General features: G+C 38.3%; 2 protein-coding genes across 2 annotated transcripts; one reads left to right on the top strand and one right to left on the bottom strand.

Moving 5' to 3' along the window:
* The first annotated feature begins 3,413 nt into the window (after nt 1-3,413).
* LOC114033051 (60S ribosomal protein L29-like) lies at nt 3,414-3,893 on the top strand. Its single transcript, XM_027848508.1, has 2 exons — nt 3,414-3,560; nt 3,678-3,893. Exons 1-2 carry the CDS (start codon nt 3,414-3,416, stop codon nt 3,891-3,893), a joined length of 363 nt encoding a protein of 120 aa, XP_027704309.1.
* Nucleotides 3,894-4,220: 327 nt separating this feature from the next.
* LOC114033050 (collagen alpha-1(XV) chain-like) lies at nt 4,221-21,033 on the bottom strand. The gene is made up of 6 exons (XM_027848507.1): nt 20,994-21,033; nt 17,828-17,917; nt 17,555-17,604; nt 17,328-17,429; nt 9,116-9,260; nt 4,221-4,294 (listed from the first exon to the last, which is right to left on the bottom strand). Exons 3-6 carry the CDS (start codon nt 17,567-17,569, stop codon nt 4,221-4,223), a joined length of 336 nt encoding a protein of 111 aa, XP_027704308.1. The 5' UTR covers nt 17,570-17,604; nt 17,828-17,917; nt 20,994-21,033.
* Nucleotides 21,034-21,420: the final 387 nt, after the last annotated feature.

Below are 21,420 nucleotides of genomic sequence, written 5' to 3'. Positions count from 1 at the left end.
ACCTCGCTGAAGTCATGCCAAACAGTCTAGTACAATGATTTCCAAGGGTTCAAGGGCATTCACTGAAATGCAGAAACAGACTAGACTAAAATAGATTATATTCCAGTAGCTGGTAAAAAATGTATGTATTCAAAATATGACATTGAAGCATCTACAAACAGAAGATCTGACTCGTGTTAATTACTGGCAGCCATGTAACTCGAATCTAGTGAAAGGTAAAGTGTAGAAGGTTAAGAAAGTTTTTCTAAAACTTAAAAGAGAAAATGGAGATCTATATGCGGCTTCAAAAGGGCAAGTATTAAAAAAAAATTAATGAATCAGTACAATATTGCTTCATTTATACTATGACATCATAGAATAGTAGATTTAGAACTGAAATGGAACCTTGGAGAACACTGGATCCAATCCTTCTCATTTTATGGATAAGGAAACTGAGGAGGCTGAGACCATTTAAGTGACTTGCCCAGGGTCACAGAGTGTCTAAGGTAGGATTTGAATTTGGATCTTACTGACTGCAAGCCCAACACTCCAGTGTTCCATTAAACCATCTGACTGCCTCTTACAAGAATTCTTGGTCAAATTCATTACTTGTTCTGCTGAGAATTCCTGGGCAGGAAAGCAACCTAAGTTAGAGTACCTAGACCAGATTTCATTTGCATTGTTCTAGCAAAAGATCTGAGGGTAACTCTATGGACAGCCCCATCCAAACTGAGAAAGTAAAAGACAGCAATAAGTAAATGTAGGACTGAGCCATGTATATTTTTGGAAGGCTGGTTTTGCCACTTCAAATTGAGATGGCACTGGAAAGCAATCAACCAATCCCCAAACTTCAGGATGTTGTGGCTTTTAAAAAGAACTCATTTATAAACAAAGTTTATCTCTGAACACTTGTATAATGCTGGTGAAACTGGTCTCATCTGGTAATGTTTCTCCCATTACAAGTACTCCTCCTGAGTTTAACAAATCAAGTGCGAACAAATCAGCTGTTCTGTATGCAACAGATGTTCCTAAATTGATTAGAAAGTTTCAGTGTCCTAGAAGCTTTTAAAGTTGCACATGTTTACTTCTTGCTCTTATAGAGCAAGCCAATGCATAGATGAACCAAGATTTCTTTTCTTCTTCTCCTCTTCCTCCTTCTTCAGAGTTTTCTTTTTTTCTTTCATCTTTGGAAGTGACTAGTTCATGATCATTTCAGGCAGATGTGACCCAAGGGCGCGCCACTTTCTATTAAGTTCGTCTGTTGAAGGCAGGATTAATGACTTGGTCATTAATAGCAAGGCAGCTAGACTGCTCCGCCTGCAGTCAGAAAGACTCATTTTCCTGAGTTCAAATCTGACCTCAGACCTTACTAGCTGAGTGATCCTGAGCAAATCACTCAACCCTGTTTGCCTCAGTTTTCCTCATCGGTAAAATGAGCTGGAGAAGGAAATGGCAAACCACTCTGGTATCTTTGTCAAGAAAACCCCAAATGGAGTCATGGAGAGTCAGACATGACTGAACAACAACAAATTAACTGCGGGAGGTGGTGTGGTAGAGAGAAAGATTGGCTCTAGTCTCAGAGTCACTGGGTTCAAATCCTGCTTCTGATGCTACTACTTGTGTGATTTTAGAAAGTCCCTGAATCTCCCTAAGTCTCAGTTGCCTCACATAAACAATGAGGGATTCTCATCAATGACCTCTGAGGTGTCTTCCAGCTCTGAAATGATGGTTATATTTTTGCTATCTTCCCATCTCCCAGTGTTACTGAGCTTCTTGAAAGCCGGGATTGTTTTTGCTTTCTTTGTCTCCCCGGCACCTAGCAAGCCCTTAGTAAATTCTTGTTGACTGACTGACTGAGTGTTTCTACTTGTGGCCCAGAGTGTTATATGAAATGTCTTTACAGAAATCAGTTCTTTAGGAAACTGATTTATTACATAAACACTATTCAAAAATTTTAATCTCATTATAGCATTTAAGATATTATTTCTGATGTTTATGCCTGGAGTTATGTTAAAAATAGAACATTAAGGAAAGCTGGTGTAAATTGAGATCTGGTGTTATGCACGGAGAAGTACAATAAACAATATATAAGTTTGGAACTATATTCTCCTTAAGAGTCTTAGTACAAATTCTTGAAATGGTGAGTCATATTCCTTCAGAATCTGTCAGCAAAATCAACACAAACGAGGTATAAGGATGGCATAAACTGATAAGAAGAGGCCTATGGTCAACAATGTTGGTGATGCAGAAATCATAATGTCTTATATGTTGCCACTAAGCTGAAGGACATTGATAACAACATCAGAGGAGAAGCTTTTCTGCAGAGAGAGAAAAGATTGCTTGGGGAAAGCTGCTTCAGCCTGTGAGCCTGTCATAAAGGCAGAAGAACCTTGAGAAGCAGTGTAGCAGTTAGAACAAGAAACTAGGAGTCAGAAGACCTAGATTCACCTTCTGGCCTTATTTACTAGCTTTGTACTTTTGGACAGGTCATTCAACTGCAATAATTCTAACTTTCAAAATCTGACAAATGGAAATAGCAATACTTTTCCTGTCTTCTTCACAGACTCAAATGAAATAATGTATACAAAATTGTGTGGTAATTGCAAAAATCTATTAAAATTATCATGCATTATGGATACAAGACCAAATCCTTCTTTCTGTTATTAAGTTTAATGTAATTCTTCCCACAGGCTATTTCAATGTAGGTCTGTTTTTATTTTTTTTTTTGTTTATACTGTACTTAAATGGAAATTCCAGCAATGTATTAATTGAAATAATATTCTACTACAACATAACAATTTATAAGCTTCATGGGCTTATAGTAACAGAGTGATACCATGGTACATGGTGCAGTGTAGAGAATAATGGCTTAAAGTCAAAAGACCCAAGTTCAAATCCTGTCTCTGTCACACACTAGCTGTGTTACCCTGGGCAAATCAATTCATCCCACTTTTCTTATCTTTAAGATGAGGGGAGAGGACTCAATGGCTTCTAACATCCATTTCAGTTCTAAATTTATGACCTTATGACCTTCTTGGACCTTGGTTTTCTCATCTGTAAAATGAGGGGGTTGGTCCATAAAAGGATTTGTTCTGTGAAGTTTAGATTCAGTCAAAGGGCTGCACCTGAGGACCTAGAGGGCCACATGTGGCCTCAAAGCCACAGGTTTCCTACCCCTAGGTTAGACAGATCACCTTCAAGCTCTAAATCATTGATCTTGTTTGCTACCAGGATTCTGTGAATCTCTCTTTTTCAGAAGTCCATTCTCTTCTTTCTCTCTCACTCTTAGCCACTTTTGGTCCATTATGTAAAGATGGATAAGTTTTAAAACCACACCATCCATAACCAATCACAAAAATGACACAGAAATGGCAGCATAAAACCTATATCACAGAGATGCGAGTCTCTGAAAGGGCCTCAGGTTTCTGAGATACATGCACATGGCCAAGAAATACAATAAGAAGGGGCTGAAGAAGATGCAAGTCAACAACACTGAAGCCATCATGGTCCAAGTAGAGACCATCAAGTCCCTGAGCACCAAGGCCTCCAAGGTCAAATTCCTTAGGCCCAAGATCTCCGAGGTCAATGTCTGGCATACCAGCCCCAAGATGTTACCAAGTGTCTAGGATTGGTACCAAACGTCCGGACCCTAGAATCATGAAACCCAGTTCTAAGGTCAACAGAACCACTGACTGAAGGCTGCCAAGCCCACTGACCCCAAGGTCACAAAGTCTGACAACCAAGGTCACAAGTCTGATCCTAAGGCCACCAAGTCTGATTCTAAGGTCATGAAGCTCAGATATTCCAAGGCTGCTAAGCCTACTGACCCCAAGCCTGCCGAGTCCATCAGCCCTAAAGGTGCCAAACCCAAAGATGCTGGGGCTAAAGCTACCAGTTCCACGTCTTTAAAATAGATGCTTCAGGACACAACTACTTGTTTAAACCTAAACCACAATTTTTTTCTCAGTCAGGGTATGATTATTCACTATTTTCTACAAATAAAGGAAATGGTGAGTCATTAAAAAAAAAAGAAGTCCATTATCTCTAGAAATCAACAAAATGGCCAGGAAATAAGTCACAGTCACAAGAAGATAACTTTAGAACTCTGGGAACTTTTGGTTATCTTATCATCAAGTGGATTCATGTTCTTGACATTCTTCAATAGAAATCATTCTCATTGTAACCCCATTGATTAAAAAAAACAAATGAAAATACAGCTTTTCTCTTTGAGTGCATAAATGTTAACTCACCAGGTTTCTGGATCCTGGAAGTCCTGGCTGGCCTGGAGGGCCAGGTGGGCCTGGAAGTGCCACAGCTGAAATAAAACAGAAAGTTTATATTACATTTCTCTCTCTCTCTCTCTCTCTCTCTCTCTCTCTCTCTCTCTCTCTCTTTCTCTCTCTTTTTAAATGTCAGGGGTCTCATGGAATTGAAATTTGTCACATGTTCTAACTAAGCATGCTCCATAAGATACAAATATCTCATCAACATTCTGCCAGTTCTTTCCCCATCAACTCCTTGGAGGGAAACAAGAACAGTACAAAGAAAAATATCTTAATGGATCATCCCAAATTAAATTGCAAACATTCAGGAAAGATTATTTTCTGGATAATTGTCAATTTGGACAATTGTCAAAAAAGACTTTGAGAAGAACAACTTGTCAGTACTATTAAGACTTTCTTCTATGACATGTTGATAGGTCTGGTAAAAATGACTTGAGGCCTTCATCTGAAAGAACTGGGAATGTGTAGTCTGAAGAAAAGAACACCGTCAAGGAGAGTGACTACTGTCTTTGAATTTCTAAAGGGTTGTTACATGGAAGAAGGATTAAAGTCAGCAAGCATTCATTAAGAGCTTACTATGGGCCAGGCATGGGACTAAACACCAGAGACACAAAGATACAAAGAAAAGCAAAAACACAGTTCCTGCCCTCAAGGAGCTCACATTCTAATGGAAGGGAACACATGGGAACAACTATGTACCTACAAGGTATACAAAGGGGAAGTGATTCTGTTTGCCTCCTCCTCTGATTGGTGAGTTGTTCCTCAAAACCTCCATTTGAGTAAGTGCCTTGCCCTGTGTTTACTGCTAACCTGGCTCAGAACCTGACTCTGCAGAATACGTCTCCACCTTGTTCACAAACTTCCTTTCCTTGTGTTTCTCTATTTGAATGTAAGCCCCTGGAGAATAGGGACCATCTTTTTTATTTTTATTTATTTTTTTTTGGTGAAGCAGTTGGGGTTCAGTGACTTGCCCAGGGTCACACAGCTAGTAAGTGTCATGTGTCTAAGGCCAGATTTGAACTCAGGTCTCCTGACTACAAGGCTGAAGCTCTATCTACTGCACCACCTAGCTGCCCCTGGGACCATCTTTTTTGCTTGTGTTGTATTCTTAGTGCTTAGCACAGTGCCTGGAACATAGTAAGTGCTTAATAAATGCTCTCTTTCTGTCTCAGTCTCTCTCTCTGTCTCTCTATTTCTGTCTCTGTCTATTCTCTGTATTCCTCTCTGTCTCCATCTGTCTATCCATCCAGAAGGCAGAACAAGAACCAGAAGATAGAAACTTCAGGGGCAGAGACAGAACATAAGAAAAAAAATTCTTGCAGCTAGAGCTAGTAAAAACAAAAAACAAAAACAAAAACAAAAGAAGAACAGTTTGCCTTGGGAGGCAAAGAGTTCCCTGTCACTAGTAGTTTTCAAGTAGAGGCTGTAGGACAAGTTATTGGGGATATGTACATGTCACATAGCCATATAATATAAATACAAAGTGAGTTAGGAGAGAGAGTCAATAGCAGCTGTGGGGATCAGGAAAGGCTTGATGTATAAGGTGTCATTTAAACTGAATTCTGAAGGAGGCAAAGGGTTCTAAGAGTCAGAGGTGAAGATGGAATTCACTCCAGGCATGCAGGACACATAGTGTGAAAGCATGGAGATAGGAGAGGCTATGTCACATGTGATTAACAGCCAGAAGTCTGGCTGGCTAGGGATGATGTAGAGGAGATTCTGAGCTCCTATTGGAATGGCCCATACCATGACTACTTCTCTTTCCTTTTCATCTATCATTCTCTTCCAGAAACACATTGAAAAGGCCTGCAGTCTCCTCTCTGTTATTAATGAGGCATCTACAGAGCAAGGAAAGCTGGCAGCTGAAAGGAAGAAGTGTGGCTATCATGGAAAGGCTGTCAGATTGCTTCCTTTATCCTTCTTCTCTGGCTCCTGGCTTCTGTTCCTTTGTGGAAAAAAATGTGAGATAGGGTTTGGGACATCAAAAGCTCCTAGTTTGATTAGTTAGGGAGACAGACAGAGAACCTCCAACTGAGAGGACATACCAGGATGTCAGTAGTTGCAACACAGGTAAGGAAAACTCACATTTAGTGCAAATGCCATTTTTTAAAAGGTGTGGTTTGTTTGCAAATTTTTTTTATAAACAAGCACTGGTCTCTTGGCAGGAACTTTTTTGTACATATTTTCCTAGGCTAATACTGCCTGGGCCTAATACTGAAGACTCTCACGGATATGAAAAGGGGAACTGGGTGTTGAGGAAGAGAAGGGGAAGACTGTAAACATATCCTGCTGGCACTCTGTATTTTGCCTGGTGTTTGAGTTCATGGAAAAATAGTACTATAAACAAAGCCCATCACATGAACTCATCTTTTTCTCAAGGAGCTATGGTGCAATCTGCTGGGATAGTTTCTGTCAAGGGCACCACCATCCTGCTAGGCCCCCAGATTCCCAATGTCAATGTGAATTGGACTTGCCACTCTCCCTTCACCTCACATATCCAACCAGCTACCAAATATTGTTTCTATCTCCACAACATCCCTTGCATCTGGCGCTTTCTCTTCACTCATTCAGTCACCACATTAATTCAGGTTCTCACCTAGACTATTATGGCAATCTTCTAATTGGCCTCTCAAACTTCAAATCTTTCTTTGCTCCAATCTCCGCCCAATTGCTAAAGTGATTTCCCTAAAATATAGGTCACTGCCCTGTTCAATAAACTCCAGAAGAGCTTGAGTATCTCCAGGATCATATATTCTCTAATGCATTTGGCTTTTAAAGCCCTTCACAATGTGACCTCAACCTATTTTTCCAACTTTGTCATATAGATCTTTCCCCTTCTTAAACTCTATAGTCCAGCCAGACTTCTTTTTCCTCACAAGTGACATACCCTCTCTGATTTCCATACTTTCTCACTAGCTTTCCTCCTCCATGGCTGGAGTGCATCCCATCCTCACCTCTGACTCTTAGAATCCTTCACCTCAAGCCTTTCCTGACCCTCCCAGCTGTTTGTGCTCTTCTCTCCGAACTCATTTTGAATTTATTTTATATATTTATGTGATCCTGGACAAGTCACCTAGGCCTCCCTCATCCTTAGTTTTCCTACTGGCAAAAAAAGAAAAGAGCACCTGTCTCACAGGATACTTGTGAGGATCAAATGAGATAACATATGTAAAGCACTTTGAAAACATTAACATGCTATGTAAATGCTAGTTATAATTATTATTTTAATATATGTATATGTTATCTCCCCCAATAGATATAAGCTCCTTGAGGGCAGGGACTGTTTAATTTTTGTCTTTTATCCCCAGCACCTAGCACAGTGCATGACATATAGTAGGCTCTTATTGTTTTGATTTGGTTTTGGAAGCAATTGGGGTTAAGTGACTTATCCAGGGTCACACAGCTAGTAAGTGTCTGAGGTCAGATTTGAACTTGGGTCCTTCTGACTCCCGGCCTGGCACTCTATCCACTGCGCCATCTACCTGCCCATAATAGACTCTTAATAAATGATTGGCTGATTGACATTAGAAATTGTAAAAGCAATCTGTTCTTTAAAGTCACTTCTAACTCTAAGATTCCTTTAGCCTATGAAGTTGTGGAAGTCTTCATTGAGTACCTACTCTGTGCTGTGGGGATACACAAGGAAATATAACAAACAACCTGTACTTTGTGAGAAACTAATAGGAGAGCCTGAGTAATGTAGTGAATAGAGAGCTGGCCTGGGAGTCATAAAGTACACAGATTCAAATCATTCCTGATACATACTGTGTGACTCTAAGCAAGTTCTTCCAGTGCCCCCCCCCCCCAGGCAACACTCTAAAGCAGAGATGGTGCCCTTCTTCACCGGTAGAAATCTTCCTTACTGGGAATAATTGATACCAAAGAAATCATAGGTCCAGTTTCCCTCCCCCCACAAAAAAATTGTCTGATTTGTTGAAAAAAGTCATAAGTACTTGAAACAATTGGATAATAAGTTAATGTATAATAAATTAAATTACGTGGAAATAGACAAATTCAACAGGAATTTGAAAAAAGAAGATAAATAAACATTATTTTTACATAGTACTTTACAAAAAAAGGCTTTTCTCAAAATAGACAAGTGAGCTGAGTAGTATATTGTTATGCTGTTTATAAAGTCCTAGTGCAAACTGCACTTGAGCTTTGAGTTCTGAGCCACAGTTTGTTAAAGAGGAAGTAACTGGGTCATCCTTGTGGTTTGCTTAATGGTTGATATTACTTTTGTTTATTATTTTCATTTTCATTTTTATTTCTATACCTTAAAGAAGAGTATTTAGACTCAAAGATAGAAGTCTAGGACATCTATAAATTGCTAAAAAAAAAAAAGGAAGTTGAGAGTGTGACCCACATTTACTGATGAGTGTATGTATGTATGTATGTTTATATGTATGTATGTATATATGCATGTATGTATGTGTATTGTGTGTATACGCAAATGTCTGGAGAGAAAAAATGGTGTTTAAATCATCAGGCAGAAGGTTATGTGTTGTCAATTGATCCATGTTCCACTGATGTTTTTCACTCTAAACCAACTCTAAGTTGAAGATTAATTGAAATAGCCAGAGAAGATGTAGTTTTTATTGCCAATATCTGCATAAAAATATGAAATTATTCTAAGCTCTGTGTATATGAATCCTTTGTTCATAACAATATGACTGTTTGTGATAGAATGGACTATTTAATCCACCTGTGACTATAAGGGTGACATTAACAAAGATAACACAGGCAGAACATCCATTAAATACCACAAGCAATTATTAAATACCTATTATGTGCCAGTCATTGGTGATACAAAGACCAAATGAACCATAAATGAAGTGATTACTTTTACTAACCTGATCCCAATATTGCTGGAGGTCCTGGTGGCCCTGGAGGTCCTGGAGGTCCTGGGGGTCCATGAGCTCCATAGCCAGGAGGCCCAGGCAAACCTGGGGCCCCAGGGGGGCCTCTGGGTCCAATGACAGAATCACCTTTCTGGCCCTAGTACAGCAAACCCACAGTGACGGAGGAAAGGACACAATTAATCACCTTGATATTTTGATTTCTGAGTAACACATCTTTTAAGGAAACTGTTTCGAATTTCTCACTTGAAAACTTAAATTTCCCACAAGAAACATGGTAATCAAACATTCACTAATGACTTCATGAATTTCTTTTTTCCTCCACAATGACAGTGGTCAAATACCATCCCAGGCACCTGTATTACTTAGTGCTAATATGACTGTCCAGAGAGTCTGAAGAGATGGTAACAGGAGGTATAGCACATGTTAGCAAAGAAATCCAATTAAATTGTTATGTTTGCAAGAGAGCTTGTCTTGTGCAATGCACATGCTCAGATCCCCTAATATGGAGGCTCCCTACTTCCTGGTGTTCCCCCTAAGACATGGGAGAGGGAAACAGGCCAGATTGAAACGGTTCCTCTCTTTCTTGGGCACTCCTTTCTGTTACATCCAGGGAGTGAAGATCCCAGTTTACTCTCGGATGTCACTGTGAACTGAACTAGGAGTCACTTAATCCCAATTGCCTCCAAAAACAAAACCAAACAAAACAAAACAAAAAGAGGGATATGTATGTATAAAGGATTGCCCTTTCCTCACTTTTACCCTGGTTCTGAGAAATGGGCTGGGTCTTTGTTTTTTTTGGTTTGTCCTTCTCAGTTTTAGATGCTGGAGATAAACCCCACCAGACTGAGGAGTTCAAGCTCTGATGACCCTGAAGCCAGAATTGCAGGCAAGGTACCACCTTGCCACAGACAGATGGGCCAGCAGAGAAGCCCCTAGAAGTCAGGGTGCCTGGGACTGGAGCCCAAGTTGGTTTTGGGACTTGGAACTGGGACTATGATTTATAGGAACTGAGCTTTGCTATTTGTATATTTGTTATTATGGCTTGTGAAGTAAATATTCCTTTGTAAAAATTAATCTAACAGTTAGTGGCTAAATGAAACCAGGGTACAAGGGAACACCCCAGCCCTTGGGAAATGTCCACTGGTAGGGGCTGAAGTGATTTGCAGAGAGCCTCAACACTCTCAGTCCCCCTAAAGGGTACCAGAGAACCAGGAGGAGGGGTGAAATGTAACACACTTGGCTTCAGGGCAGTGGGGGCCAGAGCGGTCAGTGTTACATGTTGCAGAAGACATGGTAGAATAAAAAAAATAGGAACCGAAAGCAATACATACACACTGACTCTAACTTGGTAAGTGAAAGCAAGAACACTTGACAAGAACTGAGACTCATGTTCAATAGCTAGGTTTTTTTTGTCTACCCTTGTGATTTTGTTAGTATAAGCAATGCCAGACAAAGAAATTTTCTCTACCAAAGCCACTGGTTTGTGATTTAGAGCTTTGGAAGTTTGCTTGAATCATTGGAAGGTTAAGTGATATTGCCAAGGTCTCCCAGGTAGGACAAGTCAGAGGTAGGACTTTTCCCAAGCCTTCTGATTTGGAGGTCAGCTTTCAATCCAGTAGGCCACATTATTTTGCTCCACTGTTTCTGCATTATTAAATGAACATTCATAGCTTTTGTTTCATTTAACAATGGGGAAATAATGGAAGTATTTGGTTTTATATACAATTGCAATCACTTTTGCATATTATTTCCCTGAATTGTTTTAATTTTTTTGTGTATGTTTTCTTTTGTTCTTGTTCATATCTATGAGTGCTTGTCACTTGTCACTGGAAGTTAAAACAATTAATTAATTAAAAAAAAAGAAACTATAGCACTTTCTTAACCCCATCAGAGAATGATGGATAATTTTTTTTTAAACTTTAAAGTTCTCTGCTGTGCAATAGAAGCTCTTGATTTAAGAGTCTCTTTAAAAACAATTGGCTTAAGAAGAGAGAATCATATCTCACTGTAGGGCTAAACAAAAGAAGAAATATTTGTGTTCTTTAGCTTTTGATTCTCACCCAGGAAGAAGCATTTCTCTTATGAAACTGTTCAAAAATGAAGTTTGGGGAAAACTTTCTCTAGGTAATTAATGGACCAGTTAGGAACCTGAAGCACCCACAACAGTAAACAATTATGGATACTTAACCTGACAGTGAAGAGAGGAATGAGTCAGCTTGCCACTCCCCCCCCCAACTTCTTTTCACTCTCAGTGGAATCAAAAGCAGCTATTGTGAGAAACCATCCCAGTTACAAGCCTGTTTGCCTATTTATAAAAGAGGTAATAATTTATCTGTCAAATTACATGAGTTGCAGTCTCCTATGAACATTTTATTTACTTATCAGCTATATTAGGTGTCAAAAATAATGACACAAAATGAGAATGTGTAGCAATGCATCTATTTAATGATATATTCTTCAATCTTTACTAAATTCAAAAAGGAACAGGGACAGAATTTTGAAGACTACTGGAAATAAGTACATCCTCTTCAATCTCTAATTAGATAATGCATACAAATACAATGAAATTGTGGAAAGATCTTTGCTTCTATCACTGTAAGGACCTCTTGGGGTTGAAAATTCCAGGTAGATACAGATTCTAATCCATCTTTGACTTCATAGATAAATCCTAGGAAGTTGCCAGAGGCACATCGAGGTTAAATAACTTGCCTAGGGTCTTGTATCCAGTAAATGTCTGAGGCATGATTTGAACCCAGGTCTTTCTGACTCCAAGCCCAAAACTCTATCCATTGTGCCACATTACCTCAATAGATGATGGATAATTATGTAAAATTATTTTATACAATTTTAAAAGACTAGTTATGCTGGTCAGTTCTCCAGATACCAAGGCCTGAAAAGACTTGAAGAGTGAAGATGCTTATATCACCTATTAGAGGAGCACAGTCACGAAGTCTTGAGTTCAAGACCTACTCCGGCCCCACATTGGCTAAGTAACCCTTGGCAAGTCATCGGACATCTCAGAGCTCTAAGCAATAGTCCAAGGCTACAAGCTTCAGAAAAGGCACTGACCTGTACTGACAGGAGCTTCCTCACCTAGGAGTTTGTTAGACCAATAAAATCACAAGTCAAGTCTCTATCCCCTATACTGCCTATGATTTCTTAAGATATTACATGAGAATCACCAAAATCCATATTATATAATTTACAAGAAATTGCAGTTTTATATGGGGCAACCAACTATCAATGAATTCTATGAGATGCAACTCCAACAAGGGGATTGTTAACCTCAGAAGTTACATGTTTTCATTATGTTAACCATACATGAGCTATCTTAAGATGGCTAAAAGGAGGTAGTATATTTAATTGGCCAGCTAGGGAAGTTCAACAAGCAAGTGATTTTTTTGCTGCCAGGAATCAGTATGGCAACACAAAAGGAAAGGCACAGTTGGATAATGTTAAATTCATTTCACACATCTATACTAAATGTTTGGTCCTCATAAACCCATCTCTCAACTAGCTGGAAATGTGGAATAATTTCACGTTTCAGATTTGGGTTGGATTAGATGACTTCTGAAATAATTTTCGGCTCTAAAATTCCATCAGCTCTCAGTAGAGATCTTGATTACTCCATAGAACTCCTAGGCCCTGAACAAACTCTGTGCATCTCCCTAGTAAAGGGCTATTCTCATTGATATCTGATATTGCTTGTCTGGCAGCATGTTCAGTGACAGGTTTAATAAAGAACCCATTTTAAGGCAATTGTCAAGAAATACTTCTGGCTGGAGGTCCACGTAATTGTAGTTAGACCAGGAAACTGGGCATCACCTCCATCTCGCCTTTGAATTTGTGCAGAAGACTGATGGGTCAAATGGCTAGGCCCAGGTGAAGTAAAGAAGGCATGGGCTATTGCTAGCCTGAAATCTTATTTAAGAGTTGAGTTTTCTACTGAAGAATTCAGCCTGGACCTACAGGGTGCCATTTTTCTCAGTTAATTGCTGGCAGTTAGTTGCTATTAATTACATTTAATTGTTGGCAGGTCATACTGGCAAGATGGAAATTTTCTCATAAGGTTTTCTGCCTGAAAGGCATGTTAAGAGGCCATAATGTTCTCTAAGTGTGCAAGGACTGTTCTTTTAGTCCAAATTGTAGCATATTGAAATCACTTGAGATGCTAGCATTTAATTGGGGTTTTGAGAAACAGTCCCACAACTGAGGCCCACTTAGAAGCAGTAGAGATGGAAGCAACAGGCCATTTATCCAGGCAGAGTCTCAGGAGGAAGGGAAGTTGACTACTAGAAATCCTCTACAATGTAGATAGAGATCACAGAGGGTTGTCAATGAGCCGAGTTATTTCTCAATAGCAAGGTAAGTGAAGTGAGAAGTGATAGGAAGACAACTAAACTGTGGAAAAGATCCAAGAGGGGGAAACCAAAAAGCCAGTTAGGGTCTAGCAGAGAGGGAGTTGCCTTGAAGGGAACAATAATAATAATAATAATTATAGCTAATATGTATATAGTGCTTTAAAGTTTGTAAATCACTTTACATGTGTTAGCTCATTTTTTTTTTTTTGTTCATGTAGTGCAAAGAAATCAGAGAGACAGATGGAGATGGATATTCCTTGGCAGGTTCAGCTGCCTCTTAACAACCCTAGGCAGCTCTTGGATCCTGTCTGCTTGGTGTTTAAAGGGACATGAGCCTTAGTACCTGGCTGGATTTTGAAGACTCTGCCCTAGGGCTGAGCTGATCTGATTAGTGAGTAAGTATAGCTCACTCTACCTAGCCAGCCCCAGAACAGACCATGTTTCACATCCCAATCCATTCCAGCCATTTTCCTGCTATCTACTCTCTACCCTTTTGGTATCGTGGAAAGAGCCCTGGCTTTGAAGTCAGAGTAGCTGAGTTTCCCTATTAATCGTGCCTCTGACACTTATTGCCCTTGTGATCCTGGGCAAGTTAACCTCCTTAAGGTATAATTTCCTCATCTGTAAAATAAGGACTATATGGCCTTGGAGGTCCTTTCCAACTCTAGCTGTAGGATTTTATGATCAATCTCCCACTCTGAGGACAGTAAGAAAATCAGTAATAACATTGCATAAGGAAAGAGCATGTCGATCAACTACCCTATGTCTCCACTTACTATTCTTGTGACTTTCCAGACCAAAGCACCTTTCTTTGGCCGTTACTCCTTATATATGTTTTCTCCCTCTTTTAGAGTATAAATTCCTTGAGGGTAGGAACTACTTTGCTTTTCTGTTCGCACCCCTACATTTAATCCAGTGTCTGGCATATAGTAAGCACTTATTAAATGAGTTTCATTCACTCATTCACTCACTCCTGGCAGCTGCTGTAGCAGTAATTGGGCATGGCACTGATTTGGGACTTAGCATATACTACCTAGTATTGTTATTTCCTTTATCTACGAGTCCTGTGTCTCCAGTTGGAATGTAAACTCATTGTGGACAGAGACCCATCTTATGTATCTTTTCCAGAAAGTAGCAGTCGTATCTTGTATGTTGCAGATGTTCAAATGAATGTTTGATGACCATTATTACATCTTGAATTGTAAGTAACTGCAGAAGTCCCTAAGCTATGTGAATCATTTTAAATTATATGTATGAATTTTGTGAATACTTTTACAATGATAATGTTGACATTTTGAAACTAAAAAGGCAAACCACTAACTTGATTGTATTATGTCTTCCCAAACATATTTTTTGCTGGATTTGGCAGCGTGGACCCAGTATTTGGAAAGTGATTGCTCCTTTTTAATTTCCCTAATTGTCTAGGCACCACTCAACTCCTCTATTAAAATAAATCATAGAATTTCAGCTCTTAAAGGGACCTTAGAGACCATCTAGTTCCAACCTGTACGCAAGCAAGTATCTCCTATATATAATACTTAACAAGATATCATCCATTCTCTATTTGGTGACCAACTTGTGGGACCATGCTGGGGGACACACAGACAAGGTAAACCGCCATTTTAAGGAGAGTAGGAGGAAAGGATTCAACAACTTTTTAAATGTTAGCATATATTATGATATTTATTTGTTGTTCCTTTTAAAATGGGAAGGGCTAGCAACATTTTCAACAGTTTGGATCCTGTTCCATTGCCATCCACAAATCAACCTGTATTTGTTGAATTCTAATTATGCTCAGCACTGTGTTAGGTCATCTCTTGTTTTTGCTACATAATTGGCCCACTTCCTGTTAAGACATATTGTGGAATGTATTTTTTAGTCTGCTTCTTGTGAAATAAGTCATTACTGGCAATATGCTACAGTCAATCTTCTTATATTCACCATGCATCTTTTCATTGTTCTTTGTGTCATCTTTAGTTAGGGTTCTTCTGAAACCAATGTATTACGTGATTTATGGCTATGTGGCATCATTAAGGATAATCCTGATATTCAAAATATAGACTTTTTGTTAGAGAGCACCTTGAAATACTGAAAGTCTGTGCAACTTTCTTGATGTGATCCAGCCCCCTCTTTTCCTATTCAATTCTGGACCCGTTTTATTCTCTTTTTGCAATGTTTGTCTAATTCATAATGGGGAATGATAGATTCACCCATTGGGATATCTATCTGTTCAGTTGCATCTCATTATCTGGGCAATAAGCATTTGTTACCTACTTTTGAATGTGGATTAATGCTGTTAGTAACAGTAAATTTGTGTATTTTGCCTGTATCTACAGATATTGCCACCGTTCCCTTCTAGAGCAAGTGAATGACATTTTAAAAGCATTACGTGACGGTTAATCTTTTATAGGTTTCCCACAGTCAGAATTTTGCTTTACACTCTATGAATCTGAAGGAGGCTTTCTGATGGCCCAGAAAATAGCAATAAGATAGTGTTGAAACTACCTAGCAAGCCTAGGTGACTAAAGGGTGGGATAAGGTTAGAGAGAATGGTGAGGCCTAATAAATCTCATAGTAAGTAATAAAAAAGAGGAAGCCTATGAGTTTTGGTCTAGACTCTGCTGTCTAGTTTCTGTTTGACACAGTTATTTAGTCTAGTTCCTTTTGGAAAAATGATTCTTGTTTTGTATCTAGAAGTTCTATTTAACTAGAAATTCTATCATTATGGAATAACTACTTACGTGGTATTGAGCCCTCCACCCCCACTTTTTCTGCAACTAGTCTGACATTATATTTGAATTTTTTTCATCCTAACTTACTTCCTTTCAGTTAAAGTGTTTTGCTTTTTTTATTATATAGAATTCTGATTTGGGGGCTCATTGATTTTCCCCAAAACCAACAATCCTAAACCACTAGCTCTTTTTTTCAAACCACCATTATTCTCAGGGTCATGGCTGTAATGTTGGGAATCATGAGACACCACAATTTCAGAAGAAGAAAAATTTCAGAGGACACAAAAGGGAATGGAGAAATGCATAGTGGGTATAAATGACCCACAGCACATTACCAGGAGGTGGCTTGTATGCTGGAAGTGAGCTAAAACATATTATTGAAGACATGTGTGACCAGAAGAGGAGGTAAACTGGTTATGTGATGAAACTGATGGATAGAAAACACTGCACTAGGTCCACAAAATAGTGAAAAGAGCATTGGATTTAGAGTTAGAAGATCTAGGTTCAAAAGCTGACTCTGCAAGTTGTTATCCGTATGATTTTGGACAAGTCATATAGGCTGTTTTGTGCTGTTCAGTTGTTTTACAGTCATGTCTGAATCTTTGTAACTGCATTTGGGGTTTTCTTGGCAAAGATACTAGAGTGGTTTGCCTTTTCTTTTTCCAGCTCATTTTACAGATGAGGAAACTGAGGCAAAAAGGGTTAAGTGACTTGCTCAGGGTCACACAGCTAATAAAGTACCTGAGAGCTGGATTTGAACTCAAGAAGAGTTTAAGTCATGTAACCATCTATAAAATGAGGGGACAATCTCTAAGATCCCTTCTAGTTCTAAATTTATTATCCTATAATTCTATGATATTAAGAGAACTGTAGTGAAGTTTCTAGGGCATTAGGTAAATCCTCTATGAAAGATTTACAGATAGACAAGGACACAGAGTAAAAAAGCGTGGACTGTTATCTGCTTAGATGGAGAAAATATTTCACACTAAAGAGATCATGAATCTATTGAGGTATTTGCTTAATTTCTAATTATTACTAATATAATATGTCATTTCCAATGAGAAAATTGACTTCATCACGGGAATATGATCTTCAAGGTATATTACTTACCATTTGTCCAGGACTTCCTGGCAGTCCGGGGGGCCCGGGCATAAAAAATCCACCATTGGAGTCTCCTTTTTCACCTTTGATCCCTTTGTTTCCAGACTCACCCTCAAAGAAAACACCATTGAGAAATTTAAGGATAAAGAACAAAATGAGCCATATCTCATAAGCCCAGTGACCCTTAAGTAATGGTGGTTAGGCAGAGAGCAAATATTAAGTGAAGAAATAAGTACCTTCATTCTATCCATAAAGTGTTTCAAGTATGTAACAGGAATTGGGGGACCTGAAAAGAAAAACATCAAAAAATGACAATTTCTATTTTAGAAATACTAAAAAAAATCTTGTAGTAGGTAACATTTTAATTTTTTTTAGTTTGTGTACCACTAGAATGTAGTATCAGCCTCAACATTAAGGGTTAATAGTGGTTGCAATCTCAGCCCTAGCTCAGTTGCATTTCTAAAAAAATGAGAATAAAATAACATAGTCTAGGATAACACTTAAAATACCTGGTGGTCCTGGTTCGCCTTCATCTCCTTTTTCACCCTTTGGGCCTGGTTTCCCAGGTAGGCCCCAAGAGCCTTTTTCTCCTTTAACACCTGACATTTAAAAACATACAGAAAATAACTTTAATTCTCTGTGAAATAGTCACAGAATATGGTGGAGTTTTCAAAAAGGGCATCATAAGCAGGTGCCCATTGATTGAGATCTGGCTAAAAAATTTCATTGCATGAATGTCACGGATTATTACTCTGACATTAGAAATAACAAATATGAAGAGTTCAGAGGCTAAGTCAAGAAATCAATATAAACAATGTCTATAACAATATAAATGGAAAGAACAAAGAAAATAGATTGAACAATAACAATAACAACAATAATACAATTATCAAGCTTATCCTTCTCCCTCTTCCACCTCCCCCCTATTAGAAAATTCATTGTCCTCCCTTCTTCACAATGAGGGGAGGGTGGAAAGGGAGAGAAGTTATATGGGTAAAATATTGCATATATGTATTTTCTGATTTGGTTGATAATGTTGATAAGTTTTGTTGAGGTACCTTTTTTTCTTCTCTATTAAAATTTTTTTTAATTTTTGTTATAAGAGATAAGGTAGGTTGGGAAAAAGTAGGGGAGAGGAGGAGAGGATATATTTAGAAATTTAGATATGAAAACAAAAGATACCAATAAGAAAGAAAACAAAAAAAATGGCATCTACGTGTATAAAACAAAGCTTTCTTTGTATATGAAAGTCTAGATTTACAAAAATAAAAACCAAAAAAATTGAGTGTGGTTTAGTGGAAAAAAGCACTAGAAAGATTCAGAATTCTTCTATCATTTATTATGTGAGCTTATCCCTGTCATAATACCACTTAAAGTTTCCATTTCTTCACCCAAATGCAGTTCATGAAATAATGAATGCATGCAAAATGCTATGATTATTGTTATGTTGATGTTGTTACTGAGTAATTCTTCTCTTTACAGAATAATTCTCTATGGGATCCTTTTCTATAGTCAGCTTCCATAATGCACACTATGATGATTTACAAAAGTTTAGTCTACATAAAATTTTTCAAGAGCACTATAGGGACAGGTCATAGGAAGGACTGCTTAGATGTCATCCACTCAAATCTCCTGACTTTGCAGAGAAGGAAACTGAGGCTGGAAGAGATGAAGTGACTTGCCCAAGGTCATAGAAAATGATCTGTCACAGAGCTGGTTTATGAATCCAGGTCCTGTGTCTCCAGCTCCTGTATTCCTCTAAATGGAATTCTCAGTCATAGTATCCATTTTCATGAACATTTTAAGTTGCTCAGAGAATGATTTATTTTAGGTCATGGATCCATTTAAGTGTTTATCCATATACAGAGCACAAATGGGGAAAATATTACAATTTGCATTGAACAGTGTAATTTCAATATTTCATTTGGTTGAACACTAGTGTGAGTTGACTTGCAATGGAATTCTTTTGGAGGAAATATTTATGCTTTAGTTTTGAGATAAAGAATAGTGCTTTTGAAAATGTTGAGCCATTTAAAAATGTTGATGGGTTGGTTAAGTGCACGTACATCTAGATAAATTTAAATGAGTTCATTCTGCTCTGCATCCATAGGTGTTGTCACCCATTGAGCAAATGGGCATTGCCTATTATGTCTCTTTATCCAATGGAAAAAAATAGAATTGGTCCCTTGGAGACTTTTAACATAGGTTCCTCGACAGGAGTTAGTTTATCTTCCGTAATATTTGTTGCTGGCATATTTTCAGTTCTCATTATCTACCATATTCAGTACCCCATCCTGTCATTATCTCTGTGCCTTTGCAAAGATTGTCCTTCATGTCTCGAATGTTATCTTTCCTTCCTCACCTCTGCCTCTTAGAATCCTTAGCTTCCTTCAAAACTCAGCTCTACAACCACTTCCTATGTGTGGCTTTTCCTGATCTCAACAGCTGCTAGTTCCAACTTCTCCCATGATATACACACACACACACACATACACACACACACACGTGTATACACACACACACATACATATATACATGTCGCTGTTCAGTTGTTTTCAATTATGTCCAACTCTTCATGACCCCATTTGGAGTATTCTTGACAAATATGCTGTGGTAGTTGACCATTTCCTTCTCCAACTCATTTGAATTCCAGGCCCAACACTCTATCCACTGTGTCACATAGCTGCCCAGATACACACACACACACACACACACACACACACACACAGTGTGTGTGTGTGTATAGATATATGTATAAACTTATATGTATATGTGTTGTCTTCTCTCCGAGAATGTAAGCTCTTTTAGGAAAGGGGTATCTCATCTTTGTCTTTGTATTCTAAGTGTGTGGCACCTAGTTCAAGAATGCTTATTAATTGATTGATTCATTGCAGTTATGAAGAATAAAAAAACAGTGTGGACAGGAATCCACTGGGGAAAGTTTTGAAGATTCATCCTGATAATGAAGGTACCTACTGGTAAACCAAGATGAAGAAATGAACTCGGATAATCAGACCTAGTATGGAACAAACAATTGATATGAGCAATTCAGCCCACTGCATCACAAAACTGAATATGACCATAAATATAATCTGTTTTTTTTCCTTTGTCCTAGTCATTATGTGCCTTTTTTCCTTGTGTTATATTGCCTCCCACTTAGCAATTTCCTCAATGGCCCCACTATCAACATATATTTATCATTCAATCAATCAGCACTTATTAAGTACCTGCTGTGGTCTAGCTAGCATTATGCTGAACCTTGGGGATAGAAATACAAAGAATGAGGCAATGTTTCCTCTCAAGGAATTTAGGTTCTGACAGGAAAGATGACAAGTATATACAAAGTATATGTAGAATAAATGTATAGAGATTCTATACAAATATATGCAAGATAGTTCAATACAAAGTAATTTGGGAACAAGACCACTTGTAGTTGGGGACAATCAGGAAAGGTTTCCTGTAGAAGGTAGAGTTTGAGCTGTGTTTTGAAAGGAGAGGAATGTGTTATAATTGCTTGGAAATGTTATGTGGTTTCCCCCTAAGGAGACCTTTGAAATACATAGTCATTCACTGAATTCCTCTTAGGTGCATTGAACAAACAGAAATGCTTTTTCTCTTAGCTATTGAAGGTCAACACATACATGATAAATATAAAATGGATAAAAAAGTGAGTACCGTGGAAAGTTATTAGTTCTTGATTCCCAGGATGAGTAGGATTGACCTAAAGAGAGAGAAGAAGAAAGCACTTCATATTCAAGACAGATCTTTACTTAGCGTAGGGTTAGTGTAAATCTATGGAAGTAGATTAAGTTCAGCAAACATTTAAAACTTCATTCACATCAAACTAAATGCCATTCACATGCACAGCCAACCTCATAGTTTGGGTTATTGTGCTAGGTGAATCCTCAGGGATTCACCCAGAAACGTGCAGTCTCTGTCACATGCAATGCTCTCAGTAAAAGGACATATCATGCAAACTGGCTCTCTGTGTCATCCAGGTTTATTGTTCAAGGGATTGAGCAAAGGGGAACATGGAAGCTTTTAGATAACAGATTTTTTTTTTTAAATCAGATCTGGTCATGGTGCTTTTCTTTTTAAAATG

Source organism: Vombatus ursinus, unplaced genomic scaffold (genome assembly GCF_900497805.2).
Source record: "Vombatus ursinus unplaced genomic scaffold, bare-nosed wombat genome assembly UNPS02006740.1, whole genome shotgun sequence".
Lineage (NCBI taxonomy): Eukaryota > Metazoa > Chordata > Mammalia > Diprotodontia > Vombatidae > Vombatus > Vombatus ursinus.
This window is presented reverse-complemented; position numbering and strand designations above follow the sequence as displayed.

Bases quoted from the DNA above. Each gene is read 5' to 3' on its own strand.
- LOC114033051 (XM_027848508.1), top strand. From the start codon at position 3,414: ATGCACATGGCCAAGAAATACAATAAGAAGGGGCTGAAGAAGATGCAA. The intron at 3,561-3,677 runs GTCAATGTCTGG...CACTGACTGAAG, and splicing joins TTAGGCCCAAGATCTCCGAG to GCTGCCAAGCCCACTGACCC.
- LOC114033050 (XM_027848507.1), bottom strand. The intron at 9,261-17,327 runs GTAAGTAATATA...TTGCTGTACTAG, and splicing joins CAGGAAGTCCTGGACAAATG to GGCCAGAAAGGTGATTCTGT. The intron at 4,295-9,115 runs GTTAGTAAAAGT...GTTTTATTTCAG, and splicing joins TCCAGCAATATTGGGATCAG to CTGTGGCACTTCCAGGCCCA.